At 37.0% G+C, this 19,352-nt stretch overlaps 1 protein-coding gene and 1 non-coding gene across 4 annotated transcripts; one reads left to right on the plus strand and one right to left on the minus strand.

Annotated features, from left to right (window-relative positions):
- Window positions 1-32: 32 nt before the first annotated feature.
- parvb (parvin, beta) lies at window positions 33-19,348 on the plus strand. 3 transcript variants are annotated; one of them, XM_054775746.1, is made up of 14 exons: window positions 33-81; window positions 170-350; window positions 6,784-6,873; window positions 7,389-7,459; window positions 7,548-7,650; window positions 8,211-8,351; window positions 9,519-9,634; window positions 9,708-9,766; window positions 9,863-9,882; window positions 11,641-11,702; window positions 11,782-11,850; window positions 11,938-12,039; window positions 12,121-12,193; window positions 15,331-19,346. In XM_054775746.1, the coding sequence occupies exons 2-14, from the start codon at window positions 254-256 to the stop codon at window positions 15,405-15,407; spliced, it is 1,080 nt and encodes a 359-aa protein (XP_054631721.1). In that variant the 5' UTR covers window positions 33-81; window positions 170-253; the 3' UTR covers window positions 15,408-19,346. The 3 variants fall into 3 exon arrangements, with proteins under 3 accessions (XP_054631721.1, XP_054631722.1, XP_054631719.1); XM_054775747.1 differs by lacking the exons at window positions 33-81; window positions 170-350 and adding an exon at window positions 369-2,141 and having other exon boundaries at window positions 15,331-19,348; XM_054775744.1 differs by lacking the exons at window positions 33-81; window positions 170-350 and adding an exon at window positions 2,826-5,312 and having other exon boundaries at window positions 15,331-19,348.
- Window positions 9,209-9,280, minus strand: trnag-ucc (transfer RNA glycine (anticodon UCC)). Its single transcript has one exon. It is a non-coding gene; the product is annotated as a tRNA-Gly (tRNA).
- Window positions 19,349-19,352: the final 4 nt, after the last annotated feature.

Below are 19,352 nucleotides of genomic sequence, written 5' to 3' on the forward strand. Positions count from 1 at the left end.
ACCTTACCGTAAAGGCAAACTGTGGCGTAGTTCCGCATCATGCCGATAGGGGCGCTGTGACGTGATCCACTGATGGTCCATGTGAGTCAGACGTGCATGGGTCTAGCCTGTCTGCCCTTGACTTAACCGGTGTGTGCTCTGTTTTTTTCCCTGCTGTTGTCTAGTGCAGGGCAGAGATTGTTATCAGTATTTGTCTCTTTGTGTGTGTGTGAGAGACATACACTGAACATACACGCATATTGTGTATAACAAGATGTCTGCAAGCGCGCAGTCCGTCAAAACCAAGAAGGACGAATCTTTTCTGGGCAGACTTGGGGGAACGCTAGTCCGCAGGAAAAAAGCCAAAGAAGGTAAGGAGATTTATGTTATTTTTAAAATTTATTTAGCATTTTATTTAACAGGAAATACTTTGTTTGCTGACCATTTGCTTGTGTTTACACGTGGCCAAAGGATCAATTTTATTATTGATGATGCTGCTGCTTGGATGCCTCATTTCTTTCTAAAATAGACATTACAATGATAGAATCATAGAATATGAGACAAAGCTTTGGAGGTGATAACAAGCATTCACAGCTAACATGAGCGCTAAGATGGACTCCGAAGTACACATTTAAAACACAGTTACAGCTTTAAATGAAGTTGTCAGCTGTTGCTTTACTTTTATCTGTGAGAGTGTGCTTGTGTATGTGTGGTAGAAGAGACAGCTGCATGCTTTAACGCCTCACTGAGCAAGTGTGTGTGTGTGTTTGTTGGGTGTCCACCAGTTCGTGTACTGATCTTATTGTATTACAGTATATACATTAGTGTACTCCGTACTATAGCTATATTGTGTATATATGTGTATATATATATATATATATCTATATATATATATATATACAGTATGTATCTGTATATATAGCTATATTACTATGTTATAGAGTTATCCTAGCCCGTGTATAACACTTCATATGCACCTATATTGTACTACCCTGTATCCACCACAACAATATAGGCCTATATACAGTATTTCTGTAAAGTGTACAATACTGCAGCATGGTCCGATGTTGTACTGTATACAACACTACAGTATAGGCCTTTAAATTCCTGTTCAGTATACAATACTACAGCATGGTCCCATGCTGTACTGTAGACAACACTACAGTTTGAATCTCTGCTATTGTGCAATACAATAATATTGGCCCTCGGTACAACACTAACGTCACTAACGTGAGACCATTACCCACATAGGGGTGGCAATAAGTTGATATCTGAAATGTCTAGATGGCCAGTGGGATAGCTGTGGCCACCCCTGGCCACCCCGTAGCTCCGCCCCTGACCACAGTATACAGAACTACAATATGGGGTGTATATTTTCCTGTTTACATTTCCTGTACTAACACTGCTGTATGGGCCTATGCTGTCCTGTATCCTAGACTACAGTATGAGACTATATTTTCAGTATTTATAATATAAATGTCTAATATGTAACATTTATATTTCCAATGTGGGCCTTTATACAACACTGTACAGTAGAATATGCATAAACTAGCTTGTGCACAACACTATATAGTAATATATGCATATACTTTCTTATGCACAATACTATATAGTAATATGTGCATATACTATCCTGTGCACAACACTATATATGTAAATACTACCCTGTATACAACGTTATAGTGTGTTGTGCTGCTTATGCTAAAGCATACTTTACTATATAATGCTCTATAGGGCCTAACTATATAGGATTTTCTAATAGAGGTTAGCTGTTGGCTGCTGTTGTGGTTTGACATTGGGTGTGGTGGCTTTATTCTCAAGAGGAAACACCCGAAAAAGTTGAGTTGTATCGGGAGATGTTGCATAACTTAATTCTGAAATATCTCTCGTATTGTTCTGTTCTTGTTTTCGCCTCTTCTTCGAGTTCAAGTTCCAGGGCAACAGTTATAGTGTTTTCTCTCACACAGTTCAGGTTGCAATAAAAATGGTGTAAATTGTGAAGAAGTGAAAGGAAGTGTGTTTCTCGGGCAAGATATGGTTTGACTGACATCCATGAGTTGCTTTACAAGGAATGACAGTCTGACCGTGTCACATCCTGACCCTCTTATCTGACTGTGCAAAACTTTAACATTCATGTTTGGCTGGGATGGATGCTGAGAGTAGTAAGTAGTACATTTACCTATCCCATGTTGCTTTTCTTTATGTATTGCATGAAATGTTGCTTGTCGGTTGCTGTAGTGTCATCCCCTATGCTGCTTATAGCCACTAGAGGGCGTATTTGCAGGGATTTCTGAAACATGCTGTGTTGCATTCATCAACATCGTACTTCTCCAATTGTTTCTTTATAGAATCACATTCTCTAGTCGTCATTGTAAATATACAACGAGGGGGCCGCCCCGCCACCGCCGTTGTCGTCTCTGCTTTGACTCACCAGTCCCGTGCTGGTGTAAATAACCAGCGCTATATTTAAAACCCGGTCATTCTCCTCCATATACTGCAGCATTATTTATATCCTGCTCCCAAGAGCGGAATCTAGTGATGCAGGGACCTTAGTTTAGTAGCTATACGTTATTGTAGTTGTATGCCGCTGTCGTCTTTGCCTCTGAATAGTAAAGTGTATAAAGTCACACACCCGTACTAAATAGTGGACCTACTCTTCTGCTGCAAAGGCTAATCTACAGTGACACTATGGGGCTCTATATAGTAGATACATTTACTAAACTACCCTCTAAACAAATGACTTTTTTTGCAAATAATTGTTCTTGTATCTGTCTGTATTATTTTAATGTATTATTTTTTCATAGTGTATTCTTTTTAGTGAGAAAATATTATTTTACATATTGGTTTTAAGAATGTGTTTGATTTATTGTTCTTCTTATTATTATGATTGAGTTAAAAATAATGAAATAATTCATTAAAATTAATAATTAAAAAATGATTAATTTGTAATTAATTTTATGGATGCTTTTAGAGGTTTTAACTAGGGAGGACACATTTTTTTAGTCCGATTTTTTTAGTAGTCTTACCGATCCGATCCATTTTGTTATTACAAACATGAATTTGTGGAACTGAACATTATTACACATCATGACCGACAAGGCCGCACGTTGGCCTAGTGGTTAGCATGTTGGCCACACAGTCAGGAGATCGGGAAGATCGGGTTTGAATCTTTGTTGGGACATCTCTGTGTGGAGTTTGCATGTTCTCCCCGTGCGTGCCTGGTTTTCTCCTCCCACATTCCAAAAACCTGCATGCGACTCTAAATTGTCCATAGGTATGAATGTGAGTATGAATGGTTGTTTGTCTATATGTGCCCTGCCATTGGCTGGCCACCAGTCCAAGGTGTACCCCGCCTCTCGCCCGAAGTCGGCTGGGATAGGCTCCAACATACCCACGGCCCTGGTGGGGATAATTGGCGTAGAAGATGGATGGATCATGACCGACAATGTTGTTTGACTTTTGTAACAATCCTCTGTGAGTCAGGTCCCTAATCCAATAAAAGTCCATCCAATAAAAGATAAAACTGGGAAAAATGGGCGTGCAAAGTACTTTTAGGGTAGGATGAATAAGTTGACATGGTTCTAGATCAATTTGTGGTGTGATTTAGAATGTATGACTTTTTTTTAAACAAAATTTTCAACGCAATAGTAATTTATTGACGCTCTCCAGTATAAACAGCGGCACTTCCCGTGCACAGTGAGGGGGAACTACCGCTGTAGCTACGGAGCCGAATATCCAACGTCCAACGTGGAACGAACTTGACCACGGTACACCGCGGACATGTCTGCATGGTGGTGTTGTGTTTTCTTCTTCTTGTGGGCGGTGCGAGTCGGGTGGCAACCATGTTGGATTGTGGCCCAGAGTTACGGCAATCGCATCGGCCCGATCTCATTTTATGCGATCTGCAAAATACAGTGGATTGGCAGCCGATCCCGATCCTGAAGATCGGATCGGGACATCCCTAGTTTTAACGACACACCCAGTATACCTACATATTTCATTGTACAGTGGCACCTCGGTATTTTACTCATTAGTTCCAAAAAAAACCCAAACAAGGCAATTTTTAGCAGGAAATAATAGGATACATAAAATCCAAATCATTTCCAGACACTCCAAAATATGAACAAAATATACATTTTATAGACGATAATTATAGTTTTACATGGAGAAAACAATGCAAAATAGTCATAAATGACGACTGAAATCCATTAATGAACATTTAACATCACTTTGCAAGGAGGGGATGGTATCTTGGTACTGGGTTATTTCTTGAATTCAGTAGTGTGTCTCACCTTCTTTAGCAAATAGCTGGCACTGGCAGCTTTCTTTGGCCCCATGGCGGATTATTTCGCAGTCACACTCAATAAAAAATGCACTGACGGTGAGCCAGCAAAGCAGAGGGTGCTTTGTGGGAGCACTTGATTCCACCCAATGATACTTAACAAGGCAAGTGGACTAGTTTGTTCCAGTTGGACTAGTTTGCAAAAACCGACACAGTGGACAAAACCTGAAACATTTTTGTAGAAAACCGAATTGTACTTAAACTGAGGACTGTGTTGACTGTGCTTTTATTTTTGTAACATCTTCATTCGGATCATTAACTTTCTTGCTGATGGGCTGGTAGAAATCACATGGTTCCACTGCTTTATAATTAAGGGTTTGGCATCCGTTTTCGACTTCAAATGACCAAATATGGTTCCTTGTGCTATTAAGGGTTACTGCCGCAGTGGAAATCTGAAGTACAGCAAAAACTAAAAAAAAATAATTCAGAGTTCCAGCCGTTGCGCTGGATTGAATTAGTGTAATTGCGTTAGCGGTAATACAGTCAGCGCCTGATTGATTGTCTGCTGCAGTGGGACATGTCACTGGCTTCATTTACTGGCAGCTCAATTAGAAAGTCAGCTGTCTCGTTGCAAAAAGAATGAAAATCTGCTATTATTTATATGAAGGGTTATGTTATTTCAGGCTTAAACATCATCACGCATGCTCGTATGTGCAAAAATATGCATTCAGATAGGCTGCTGTTGTGTTTACCTGTTAGTGGTCAGTGCAGTCTGTCCAAGAAGGCGTGTGATTGAGACACTTTTACGTCCAACGTGGTGTCACATGCACATACTCTCAGTGCATCTCCAGTAACTGGACCGCTGGAGGTTTGGGACAGAAATAAACACGCCCCCCCGGTCCTGCTCGTCCCTAAAGACACATATTGACACCCACACGTTGACGATACAGTTGCATGCGTTTACTGCATTGTGCAATCCATCGTCTTCTATCGGAGATTTATAGTGGTGACATGGCGGGGCTGCTTTGTGGAACCAAGAGGAAGAAAGCAGGTAATTTGAACGTTTTTTCTGGCATGGAAACATATGGCGCCGGTTGATCTGCAGGAAAGTATGAGTGTAAATTTAAGTGTCAAGCTTTCTGCAAATAGGCTGGACCTTTTTTTTTTTGTTATTTTGCTGCTCAGTTTGAGCTCCTTTACCCGGATTGTACTTGACACACAAGTGGCCAAAGCTAGACATAATGCAGTCAAATGGGCCAGGAGGGAGGAAGCAGAGCAATTAGGATGAAATCCAGCAGTCCTCCTCTGTAATTACCAAGCCAAATGTTGATCCATGAGGAGATTTCTGGCAAAAGTGGAGTGTGAGATAGGAAATCTTCAGAAGACGCCTTCCCCTTGAGCAAATGTTGGGGTTTTATTTGGATTATAAACAGCAACAAATGTTTTTTTTTTTTTTTTTACTTCTAAATGTATTTTTGCTTCATTTGGATGCAGAAACCTTCATTTGGATGTGTGTCATAGTCCTTAAAATAAATGTATATATTGACGTGAAGGATTGCTGTCCTAGAAATAGATGGCATAAAAATCCATATCCATTAAGGGAAAAAAGCCAGATATTTCAGAGTGGATCCTCTCAGACCTTGATATTGATTTTGTTCCACCCATTTTTTTGCATCACATTAGTTGCACTCCACCATTTCTTTTAAATCTAAATCCTGATACTGCTGGCCATATCTTGGAGGCTTTATACAGCCCAACAGGAAATGGGAAGAGATAAAGCTGATGATGGGCCTTGGAAAAAGTGAGGAAGTTTGCTTGGAAAATTGAAGTTTGCGCTCACCAAATTCTTAGAAATATACTGGGTTGTGTTTCACACTTGTACTACAATACACAGTGTAGGCTCATTTGTTACTGTAGCGCAAAATAAGGAGTAGGAAGAAGCCACATTTATTTAATCCTATCCTTTTTCCCTGTCACAGCAATTACTGATCTGTTTACTTTCTGTGTTTGACATGCTCATTGAATAAATGCATTTATTGAAGTCAATAAGGAGATTAAAGAGAAATGAATACATAATGAATATTCTTTAAATAATAATGATAAATACTGTGAGCATTCAAATATTTAAAAAATATATAATATTAACTCTAACCCACAATCACATTTTATATATCAGAACATTTGAATTTAATTATTAAAAAGCTATATTTGATAAAATATTTTTAATAATTAAATTATTTTTTTTAAATATATCAGAACATTTGAAACGAATTATTAGTATGCATTCAAAACAAAAGCATATGTACTAACATACATGTCAAAGGTAAATATTGGTTAAAATAAAATCACTATTTTGATTATTAAAATGTCCCAAGGGACATGGAAACAAAGATTATATTGACTATATTGACAAACTGACAAAACGTGAAAATAACCCAAGTCTACAACAAACTTGGGTTCTCTATTAGTGACTTTGTGCTGCAATTGCGCATGAATTTATGCTGTTTTTGTGGTGTGACTAGTGAGTGACCTCCACGAGGAAGGCAAGAATGCCATCAACACTCCAATGCTTCCCTCTGGGACAGACGTCCATCCTGAGGACACTCTGCTAGGTATGAACACACACATGTACTACAACTATGATGTGGAGTGCATGAAAAAGTGGAAAGGAAAACATAGCTCATCGTATTGTTGTATACCTACTGTATGCACGAGGGCATCACAGTTTCATAGGTTTTACTACTAATTTCTATAACTTCTTTTTGCACTTAAATGATGATTAACTATGCTAGAATGTGACTGAAATCATTAGCTTTATGGTATTACTCAGGTTTATGATTACAGACTAATTGTATTGGGATTATTGACCTTAGTTTTGAAAGTATGTGTTGCCCTTAGTATCTCAAAGCAATGTAGGGTAATTTAAGGTGGGCTGTCAGTGGTCACAAAGGAGAACATCGATGGAAGACGAGCTGACTGAGGGAGGTAGAGGTGAAAAGCGAAGGGGCAGGAAATGAAAAGGAGGCTCCATGCTTTTTTTTTTTTTGTCCTGTCAATTGCTGTTGACATTTTTACGGCTGCCAGGAGAGACTAAAACACTGAAAAACCACACTCTCGTCTTCACCAGAGGAGAACGCAGAGAGGATCATGCTGGACCCGACGTCGCGCGACAATCCCAAACTGAAAGATCTGCTGAAGGTTTACTGAAGTGCTGTTTTTATTTTTGTTTTTTAAAACAGCAATAATGATGTTGGCTTCTGGTGATGTGTTGTATAAACGTGTGCAGGTTCTCATTGACTGGATCAACAGTGAGCTGGAGGAGGACAGGATCATCGTGAAAGACCTGGAGGAGGACTGCTATGATGGACAAGTGCTGCAGAAGTTATTTGGTGAGTAAAGACACTCACATCAACCTCCTGGATGTTTGGTCCAACCCATTTACTGTTTGATGGGCTCCTGGACCCCCTAGTGTCTGTTCTTTGTCACTGATTGTCATCTCCTTAAAACATGGAAGTCACTAGATATTCATTACCAGTCACCAGCTCAAAGACAAAAGTTTTTTTTTTCATTAAATGCACATTTCAAAATGTTTTTTCTTTTGATTGTCAAAGTGCTTTCTCATTATTTTAAGACTATCCCCCATAAAAATTAGATCACGATAAAGCCATTTAAATAGATAAATACAGTCTGAATGATTGCATTTAAATGTGCAATAATTAGTCAAAAATCGCACCTGAATTATTTCAGTTAGGAAATATAACTACGGAATTATGTGAAACCTATTTATTTACTTCATGGCCAGTTGTATATTCATATTCATGACTGTTCATTTATTTGATGGTTTTTGTTTCATTGATTGTATTGTATTTTATTTATTTAACATTGTTTCTATTGATTTATTGTTGTTTTTTTTTAAATTATTTGACATTTTTAATTCTGTTGTCGACAGAGAAGTTGTCAGGCAAGAAGCTGAACGTGGCTGAGGTGACCCAGTCTGAGATTGGCCAGAAGCAGAAGCTCCAGACGGTGCTGGAGGCGGTTAACCAACTGCTGCGCCCTCACGGCTGGTCCATTGAGTGGAGCGTGGACTGTGAGTGCCGCCTTCGCTGACTGACGTCGCCTACTTAGACGCCAATGCAGTTCAATCTCTTCCCATACGAAACCACTGAAACAGGAATAATCTGTTCCGCGGTCAAACTATTGCCACTGTAAAACTGGCACAAGTGTAAAAAGAAGTTAATCACAGCAAAACATAAAATAGTAAAACACTACTTTAACCTTAACAAGTGACAACGTGTATGGTGACATGGTCAAAAGTATTGGGCCAGTGCTGGAGTCGTACTCCTTCAAAGGGGAGTTTGCCGCTCACAAAAAAGCAAAACATGCACAACGGCAGCTTGAATTATTTTCTTTTGTACGAGTGTAGTACATATTAAAAAAAATATATCGAATTGTACTACCTCACCCACCAGTTCATTAGGTACACCTGCACCATGAAAAAAAAAATGCATTTCATATGATTATAGTTAATTGTAAATATCAAGGTGTTGGCATTTTAGTTGAATATATCATTATTCTTACTATATTGTACAGTTAGTTTTACAGTATACAGCATGTATAAGCATGTTTACTGTAGGTTCATACTGTATATATAAATGTGTGTATGTACAGCATAACGTATGTACAGGTAACCAAAACAAAATTTGGTTACCTTCTGCAAGGTCAAATTATTGAAACTATTTTCTATATAAACATGTATATTAACGTCCATAGATTTTAAAATTATATTTTATTTATTTATTTGTTTAAAGGATTTTGAAATAATTGCATAAGAAATACCTAGAAAGAATCTCTAAATATTATATAGTATATATTGAATAACATTTCTATAATAATTAAAACATAACTACAAATGAAAATAAAACTTTCAAGATTGAAGGAAACATCTGCGTTGGCCGGGAATCGAACCCGGGTCAACTGCTTGGAAGGCAGCTATGCTCACCACTATACCACCAACGCTACTACTGTTTCAGTGGAATGTCCGCAAAATGGCAAGGCTACATGAGTCTACATCTGGTTGTGATTCTCTTTCATGCATGGACACGTGCACCTCGGGGTAGATAAGCACACGTTGTATAGAGTACTGTATGTCTCGCAACTGGCCTAGGGATGTTGCCGTTTGCGCTGTTTTTTTCATATTTTTTGACTTCATAAACTTCAAGTATTCACTGACTAAGTGGAGTATTGTTGTGCGCAGCCATCCACTCCAAGAACCTGGTGGCCATCGTCTACCTGCTGGTGGCGCTGGCCATGCACTTCCAGGCGGCCATCAGGCTGCCAGAGCACGTCTCCGTCAAGGTGGTGGTGGTGAAGGTGAGGCGCCTCCTTACGTGCTACACAGAAACACAATCATCACTGTCGTTCTCTCCTCTTGCTGCTCGAGAAGAAGCGAGAGGGCATCCTGCAGACTGCTCTGGTGAACAAGGAACTGACCAGCACCACAGAGTGAGACCTCCTTTCATTTCTTTCATTGGATGATGTTGTATTTCATGTTGATGCACATTGTCCATTAAATCGAATCATTCTTCTTTATTTTGTCAGAATGATGATGGGACGGTTTGGTGAGTATTCATCTTGTGTTTTATTTTTTTCTGTTCAGATGGGCTGCGCATGGAAAAAAATTAAAATAAAAATAAGACGACAAGACGATGTTTTTCAAAAGCCCCAAAAAGAGGTTGTGTTGTATGGATTTATAGACACAAACCAACAGAGATGGTGCGAAGCAACTTCTAAAAAAGAGGCATCATCCTATCTTTGGGTCATTTTTGGAGTTTGTATTTGTGTTTATTAGGGATGCTCCGATCAGGTTTTTATGCTGCCGATACCGATACGATCATCCATGAGTGAAATCGTCCGATCACCTAGAGTAATTGTAATTTTTTAAAGTGAAAAGCATTTTAAAAAAAACGTTTTTTTTTCTTATTTTCAACCCAAACAAAGCTGAATGTGTGTGTTTTACCAGAACATTAGCAATGTGCTGAGATCCACAACTCACCTTTGTATTTCAGAATGCATTTCCTTCTAGTGTTCTCACATTATGAACTGAAAACCTGAATGAAAGGCAGGCTTGCGGATGTCGTCGTGGGGGTCTACCTGGTGCCTGCTGGCACCACGTTGGCGACTCCTGGGCTGTATTATATGAAAGGGGAACCATAAATTTAGACAAAGACATATTAGACTTACTTTTTCAAAATCACTGGTGAAACTTAGAGAATCAGACGCCTTCTTTAAGGAGTCTTTGGATGCAAGAGCAGCTTGATGGCGTTCCAGCAGTCGGCTAACCCGGTTTCCTCCACCGCCGCCGACGGCCAGCCATCCAGTCCGACGAATCTAACCACTGTTCGGGCTATTACGGGCACGTGTCCCGCATAGCCGCCGTCCGACCGACGATCAAAAACTCACCACACCCGGACAAGTGTCCGCAACCCAAACTAAAGCTTTTTAAGGCGTGTTTTTCAGGGTGCAAAACTTCTACCACTTTCACAACGACAGGAAGTTCCACACGGCAGACATGCTTGTTTGGGCTTTGTGAAGGGAAAGTGGGCGGGAGACGGTCACTATAGGCTGGCTGCTGCAATGGGGGCGGAGCTGATTGGCGAAGGGGACTGGCGTTTAAAAGCAAGTATCAGGACACGCCGATACCATGCTTTTTCATGCTTTTAATCGGCCGATACTGATCGGTGGCCGATCAATCGGAGCACCCTTAGTGTGTAGTATAGTTTTTTTCTATATTTCATTGTGTTTGAATTTTAAAGTATATTTCTTAAAAATGACCCAAATATATTTTCAAACATTTTTTTAAGAATTTTAATATCAATCCAATCCCAGCAACAAGGGACTTAAGAGGAGGTGCAGCAGCTTGAAAAATAAAAATAAAAGATATTTTTTCAAACCTGCTCAGCAGTGATAAACTTTTTTTTCTTTAAATATATCTTTAAAATAAAAAGTAAATGTAATAAAGAAATAAACATATTTGTTTTAAAAAAAAATTATATATAGTATATATTGTAATTCTTTGACTTGATTTTCTTTTAGCCGTTTTTGAATGCTGTAATTAAATGTGCATTTAAATGTTAAATAAAGTAAGAAATACTCCACAATTTAAGCGTGATTTTAAAAAAAATCTATTGTTGAAGTGTTTTTGTTGCTTTTATTACTATTTTTGCTTTTATTACTTTTATTACTCCAACCACACTACTGCAGTTTGAAGCTACCATCCTTTTACATTTGGGTTACAAAATAAAATGCTTTATCTTGCACACACATTTCCATAAAATTACCATTGTTTTTTGTTGTTGTTGTTGTTGTTGTTTCAACAGAAAGAGATGCTTTTGATACGCTGCTGGATCACGCGCCTGACAAGCTCAATGTGGTGAAAACGGTCAGAAGCATCATCATCATTTAGGGTTTTTCTCCCGCTAGTAAACCTAAATATTCTAATTGTTGTCTTCTGTATGTAGTCCCTCATCACCTTCGTCAACAAGCACCTGAACAAGTTGAACCTGGAAGTCACTGAGCTGGAATCTCAGGTATTCATCTCCGCACATGGTGCTGTATTACTGCATGACCCACACTTGGAGTTCTAATAACTATACTGTATTTTCTATCGTGTTCAGTTTGCTGATGGAGTTTACCTCATCTTGTTGATGGGCCTGTTGGAGGACTACTTTGTGCCGCTCTACAACTTCTTCCTCACCCCAGAGAGCTTCGAGCAGAAGGTTCAACAATCAATAAGTGATAAATACCAACATAAGGTGTTACTGTGCATGCATGTATGCTTTTTCTTTGTCTTCACTCAGGTCCACAATGTAGCGTTTGCCTTTGAGCTGATGCAGGACGGCGGGCTGAAGAAACCCAAAGCCAGACCAGAAGGTACTGTATGATCTCTTATTATTACTATTATTATTGTTTTATTTTCTATTTTATTGTATTATATATGTTATGACATTTTGTATTTGTTTTTATATGTTTTCATTATATTTTTATTTTATTGTGTTTTATATAGTGTGTGTGTGTGTTGTGCGTATGTGTGTAAAGTGTTCCCCCACTACATTGCGGTGCTTCGTGAATTTTTTAAAGTGCAATTTTGCATATTTTTTTAACAGCCAGTAATTAGGATGTAAAATGTTCAACACAAGTCTTCGAAAAAAAAAAAAAAGACGAAACTAAGGACGCTGTTAACACGGAAGTAGCAGAAATGCCGAAAGCTATGCTAACAGAAGACACTGCTGAACACGGAGCAGGACAGAGCTAGCAAGTATAAAAATCGCTGCTGAAAACCGAGCCGGATATAAACAGCAAAGTACCAACCAAAAAGCCACTGCTGCGGCCCAGCAAGCAGGGACTACAAGCACTCACAAAAACTGGGAAGGGAAGACCAGAAAGCTAAGTAACCACACTTGGAGAGCAGGAATCAGGCGTGCAAGAGAAGACAATCTGGCAACAGGTATGAAACACAGCAGGGTATAAGTAGTCCAGGTGAGTAGTTGGCAACAGGTGTCTCATGTGAGTACGCGCGAGTCACTTAATAATTCCTTGTGTCCAACCTAGGAGATTGATCATGAAAATTCAAATAAAATTTTAATTTGAATTTGAATGAGTGTTTAAACAAGAGACAAATGTGAGAAAATCTTACTGCTTGTCTGAGAAAAGTGTATAAAGTGCACGGTGAGGGGTTTTACAGCCTTAAAACATACATAATAACTGTAAACAATAAAGTCGGCTACTACGCGGATTTCACTTATTGCGAGCTATTTTGGGAACCTATCCCCCGCGATAAATGAGGGAACACTATATACATACATATATATATATATATATATATATATGTATGTATATATATATACGTATACAGATATATAGATAGATAGATATATAGATACAGAGAAAGAGAGAGAATATAATCATATTTATAATATAATAATCATAATAATATCCATTAGTGGATTATATTATGTATTATTATTATCATTATGAATAAAATAAAATACAAATAATTATTATAAAAATGACCAGTCCAGGGTGTACCCCGCCTGTCGCCCGAAGTCAGCTGGGATAGGCTCCAGCATGCCCCCGCGACCCTAATGAGGATGAAGCGGTATAGAAAATGGATGGATGGATATTATAAAAATAAAATGAAAATATAATGCAATAATTACTATTATTATAATACAATCTATTATTCTATACGTAATGATTCATTTATGGCAGGTCCCGAGAAAACTGCTGGTTTTTCAGACTCGCGTTTAAGTTTGTGTGGGAATTTTGACATAGGACCAATAAATTCAGACTTTTTCTTGTAAGATTATAACTTTAGTCTAAAAAAAAAAAAAAAAGACAACTATTCTTCTCATACTATGAGAATGTTTTTCTCCTAACACTGTAACAGTTTTATTTCCAAAACATTGCAAAAGAAGATATAGAATTGCTGGAAATATCACGTCAAGTCTTGATTGTTATTATCCTCGGTTTGTTCCCGTACCACTGCAACTTTTCTCCTTTCACAACTTTGATTCTCAGGATATTATTGCCTTGTTCTCCTAAAGATGACACTTTTTTGCTCATAATGTTACGACTACTCCTTGATTTTCGTGCAATTATTGTGCTATTTTTCTCGTCATATTACAACTTTCTCTTTGTAGCTTTGGGAATATTTTTCTCCTTATTTTACTTCCCCATGTCTTTGTTTTGTTTTGAAAATTTCATTACTTTTGAAAGAGAACTGGAAGTAATGAATTTTTTTTTTTTTTAGTGAAGCACCTTTTTTTTCCTAAACAAACAGAGGAGAGAATAAACAATAGACCGCGTGAAGGCTGTAAAAAATACTGTTGTTGCGTCAAGAAATGGCCACTAGATGGCAATGTCGTGTTATGTTTCACCCGATACGCTTCACTTGATGTTTAATTGAATGAACCAGCAGCATCCTGCCCCGTGTCACACATAAATACACATTAACATCATATCCTACTTTTATAAAGCAGTATTAGGTTAAAAAGCAATCCAATTGTAGTGACTGATCACCCACTTAAGCTTTGCTCAACATCTCCTGCCATTGAGGTCATTTTAGTGCCTGCTTGCAGTGGAAAGACGAAACGATGCGTTTGTTTTATGAAGTTAATCTCAGCGTCAAGTCACTGTGATCCATTCTGCTCTAAAAATAAGAACGAAAAACACATTCATTCTCATTATACCTCTTTGGAAATGGCTCATTTTGTGTGGTAAGCTATTGTTTAACCTTGAATTCTAATTATATTCCCTTATAATGTTATTCAACAAAACTATTTATCTCCCAACAAGCAGCAAGACCTACTTCTGCAGAAAGAAATTACAATATGCAAATGAGCTCTGTGTCGTGCAATCTTATGATAATTATCAGTCAATTCTTATTTTGACCCATTTTGAGCTGCGTGTGAAGCACATACTATAATTATTTACATTTCTTGGATTTTTAAATGAATATTTTCTGATTGCATTTAAGAATTATTATGATGCTTTTCCATTTGCCTTAAAAACAAATAAATAAAGAAAAAATAGATGTTTGAAATAATAATTTATGACTATTTCCCACTTGTATTTAATTCATTCATATCTTGGTTGTTTTATTTTGCGCAGAATTCTTATTAGTTGTTAATTGTATGTGTCAATATTATTTTTCATTTATTTATTGTAATTTTCCTGTGCTTTTAATTATTGTTATTTGAAATGGTACCGAAAATATTATTGCTTTGTAAATGTAAATATTAATCATTGTCTTTATTAATGTATGTATTTATTTCTGTTAAATTCATTTATGTATCTGCTCAAAGTAAAAAAATATGATTTATGATTTGTAACATGAATGTACAGTATGTATGCATTATTTCTTAAGTAATAATTATTAGAATTGAAATGTTTTTGTTTTTTTTTAAATAAAAAAAAATTCCGGACCTCTTTTAACAAAAATAAAGAAACCACCAGCTCCCTGGGACAATTGAGTTGAATGTACTTACTTTTTTGTGTTTTTTCCTCAGACGTAGTCAACCTGAACCTGAAGTCCACCCTGAGAGTCCTCTACAACCTTTTCACCAACTACAAGAACTCTGAGTGACAACCTTTCTTAACACCCGTCGTTTGAATGGGCGACTTTAAGAGACTTTACAGGAGGGGGGCCTTGGAGGGATGCTCGTAATGAATCCTTCCTTGGAGCTCCATTTATTTATTCCTTTCACGGAAGTTAAGCTCAGCCTGCCTCCGAGTTGCGCAGTAAGAGCATTGAAATGCGCAACCACGGCTGAAAATGTTCACCAAGCCAATGTGGAGTCCACCCGACTAGCTTAAATGTTGCCAAGTGTTTTGTAGGAAGATTAAATGAAGATTTGGATGTCTTGTTTGAGATTTCGCTTTCATTAACGTCTTCATTTCATACATACTGTAGCACCATGTAGCGCAAGGTTAAAGTCAGTTAGCATTAGCACAAAACTCACTTGTAAACATGTTTTTACCGCAGTTAGCATCACGTAGCTCTGGAGTGACAAACAAGTGGTGATTATTAGTTATTTTTATTGGAATTACAGGTAGAACGAAGGGTGAATGGCTAAATTCATCTGTTTATGTTAGGCTAGTGGTTGGTGATTGTGGCAGCTAGCTTTAGCATTAGCTTTTCGCCTTTAAAAGCACGTTTTGACGCACTTTTCTGTATGCTTACGTCGACAATTTACATTTCCGAGTGTTTTGAGGCAGTAGGACAGACGTTCATGCTAATATTTACAGTGTTTATTAGCTAGAGTCCAAAAAAAGCAAGAATTGAACATTTCACAAACTCACGTGAAGTTTTTCTTGCAACAAATTTAAATTACTGACAAGTTGAATGAATCACAAACCCTTTTCATGCTTTTAAAAACACAACGCCATCGTGTACAGTTGTCCGATGCCATGAATTTCGCAGCTTCACAGTTTTTCAAAATAAGCCTATTATAAGTTGAAAAAAACGTATGGCCATTTAAACAAATTTGACGTGATTATTATTGCAACAAAACATCATCAGTAAGGTCAAACTAATCTGTCTCGTGACAATCTAATCCCAGTTTACGTTCCCTTTTGGAAAATATGGCTATTTAAGCAAATCTGACTCTTTTTTTTTTGCCTAAATAAATGTTTTCAAGCATAAAAATGTCCAACTGAAGTAAAACACAAATATAAGGCATTCAGAAGACTCATTGAAAGATGAATGATGATATGTAGTGTTCTACTCTGGTCACTAGGTGTCAGTAATGTTACATTGATGAGACAATAGCCGGAATGTTACAAATGCTAACATGTATAGTCCATATTATGTGCTTTATATGCCATGTGTGTCTTATATTTCTATGATTGTGTCTGCTATATTAAGTAATAGGAGTGTAAAGGGGACTATAGAAGTGTTATTTCATGTCTAGAAGGCTCTAATAATGTTCAAACCCATATTTAAAAGGTGGTAAACAAGTTTTCTAGGCTCTAACTACAGCAATATTTCCTTTATAAATAAGGAATCCTACTGGAATCAGTTAACCGCGGTTTAAACAAGGGAGGACGTGCAGAGGAACCCCCACAAACATGCTTCCAAAAGTCCAACAAAAAGTTCAAACCGATGTTAAGCGTCCCGTCCAACACCTTTTTCTTTGGCTTCTTTGTGTGTCATATCATGAGCGCCATGATAACCATAGACCCACTCATCAAACTTACACACGTACCGTAAAAGCTCTGTAAGCCACCAGCGGGTTTAAAAAACAAAACAAAAAAACCCCAATGGCATCAACAGCTGTGGCTGTAGGCAACCTCTTTGCATTTGAGGTAAATAAACTGCTGTAAACCAGAGCGTTTCCCGATAAATCCTCTTGAGAATACGTGGTACGGTGTTTCGTGTCTCTGCACGAGAGGGTTAAGAACGTTTAAACGTGATGTCAAACATCGGCAGTCATGAATGTCCTTCCTAAAAGCCTGCCGCCTTTAGTGCAAGCGTTGCCTCCCCCCAGGTGGGCTCCTGCCGTCAGAGAGGCTGGCTATCGACTGACCTTTCAGACGAGTCCCAGGAGGAGGCCCGGACCTCTCGCTAACCCCACTCCCCCCCTTATTGAGTCAAAGCAAGAAATAACCGCCGTGAATCAAAGAGAGTATTTGGAATTCTGGGGTTTATTTTAGACCTTTGTTGCTATGGTAACCTTCCACATCGCCTCTCTAAATTACCCCTTCATCTAACAGTCAGGTGGTCCATTCCCCTCTTCTTTTCCCGTCCATATGTCTTGTTTTCTTCTTCAGAGTCTGCTTTTGGTGGACTTGATTGAGGCAGCAGTGGAGGGAAGATGCCACTAATCCATTCGGTCCAGCTTTGAGTGGTCCGGGACCCCCAAGTGTCACGTTTCTGCCCTATGATGAACTCTTTTGTTCGCCACCTTTATTTCAGGATTTATTAGGAATTCTTCATTGTTATTATTATTTTTTTTAGGATTTGATTGATCAGTTATTTATTATATCCTACATTTTAAAAAATGTATTATTAGCTTTGTTATTTAGAACGTGCACATTCATTTCGCTCAAACTAAAACCCGTTTTTTTCATTTACCTCATCTTTTTTTTTTCCCTTCGCTTTATTCAGCTGTTCATTTTGAATTACCGATCATCGGGTCTTTGTAGGCCATTTTGAATCAATGTGTTGATTTATTTTATTCAAACTACAATGTATTTCAGCCATTAATCCATATTTAGTCATATTTGTATGAATTGTATACATTTATTATTCATACTTCCTTAGTTTGCCTTCATTATGTTGTCGGTATTTTACGTAAAGACAAATTCATTTTAGTCATTGATTTATTTATTTTTTGAAATGTTATTTTTATGTCTTAATTATGTATATTTACAGTATTACTACTTACTGCTTCATTATGTTATTTGGAATATATTTATTTTATACAAACTAAAGTGTTATATCTTAATTGTATATGTTTAATATGAATTTATAGATATATTTATATATCAATATTAGTAATATTATTATTATTATTCGTCATATATTCCAATCCAATCCACTTTCTTTATACAGCACATTTTATAAACACTGTTTCCAAGGTGCTGCACCGACTAGTAAAACCATAAATAACAAGTAAAAGTACAAAACAAGAAGTAAAAAAAAAAAGGCAAAGGTAAAAAAATAAGTACATAAAATAAAATAAAAACTAAAATAAATAAAACCAATTAAAACTAAAAAAGAATAAAAGATGACTCACGCCGAGTTAAAAGCCAGAGATTTTGATATTAATATCTAATATAATTATACAATAAATTATACATTATATAGTTATATATATTACATTATATTATAAATTATAATCCATCCATTTTCTATACCCCTTCTCCTCATGCTGGAGCCTATCCCAGCCGACTTTGGGCGACAGGCGGGGTACACCCTGGACTGGTCGTCAGCCAATCACAGTGTAAATTATAATATTTCATCAAATAAATATTACATTAAAATGTGACATGTAAAATTATATAAAATAACATCTAAATATCCATTCAGTAGTAATTATTAATTTCTGGGTTTATGTATTTTGTTATTTTGAAAGTATTTATTTTATGCAAGCTAACATGTAAGTCGTCGATTAATTGTCAAAATATTAATGGATTTATTATGCTTAATTGTATATGCTGTATGTATTATTTTTATATTTATTTCTCTATTTTTAATGTATTTTTGCTCAAAGTGTTTTTTAATTCATTCATTCATTCATGATTATTAATAAGTGCATTTATCAATTGCCCTTTTCGTGCATTCAGTATTATTTCTTAATGAATTATAATTGCATATTATGTCAAATAATTTTAACATGTAAAACCACAATTACTGAATTTGTGTTTGTTTTTTTTACGTCAAATTCCTGTTGTTCATATCTTAAGTGTAAATATTTCATATTTTTTATTAATGTATTTATTTCCGTATTACGTTATTTTGAGTGAATTCATTTTTTGCAACCTAAAATGTAAGTCACTGATTTATTATTTACTTAAATGTATTTAT

Source organism: Dunckerocampus dactyliophorus, chromosome 5, assembly GCF_027744805.1.
Source record: "Dunckerocampus dactyliophorus isolate RoL2022-P2 chromosome 5, RoL_Ddac_1.1, whole genome shotgun sequence".
Taxonomy (NCBI): domain Eukaryota; kingdom Metazoa; phylum Chordata; class Actinopteri; order Syngnathiformes; family Syngnathidae; genus Dunckerocampus; species Dunckerocampus dactyliophorus.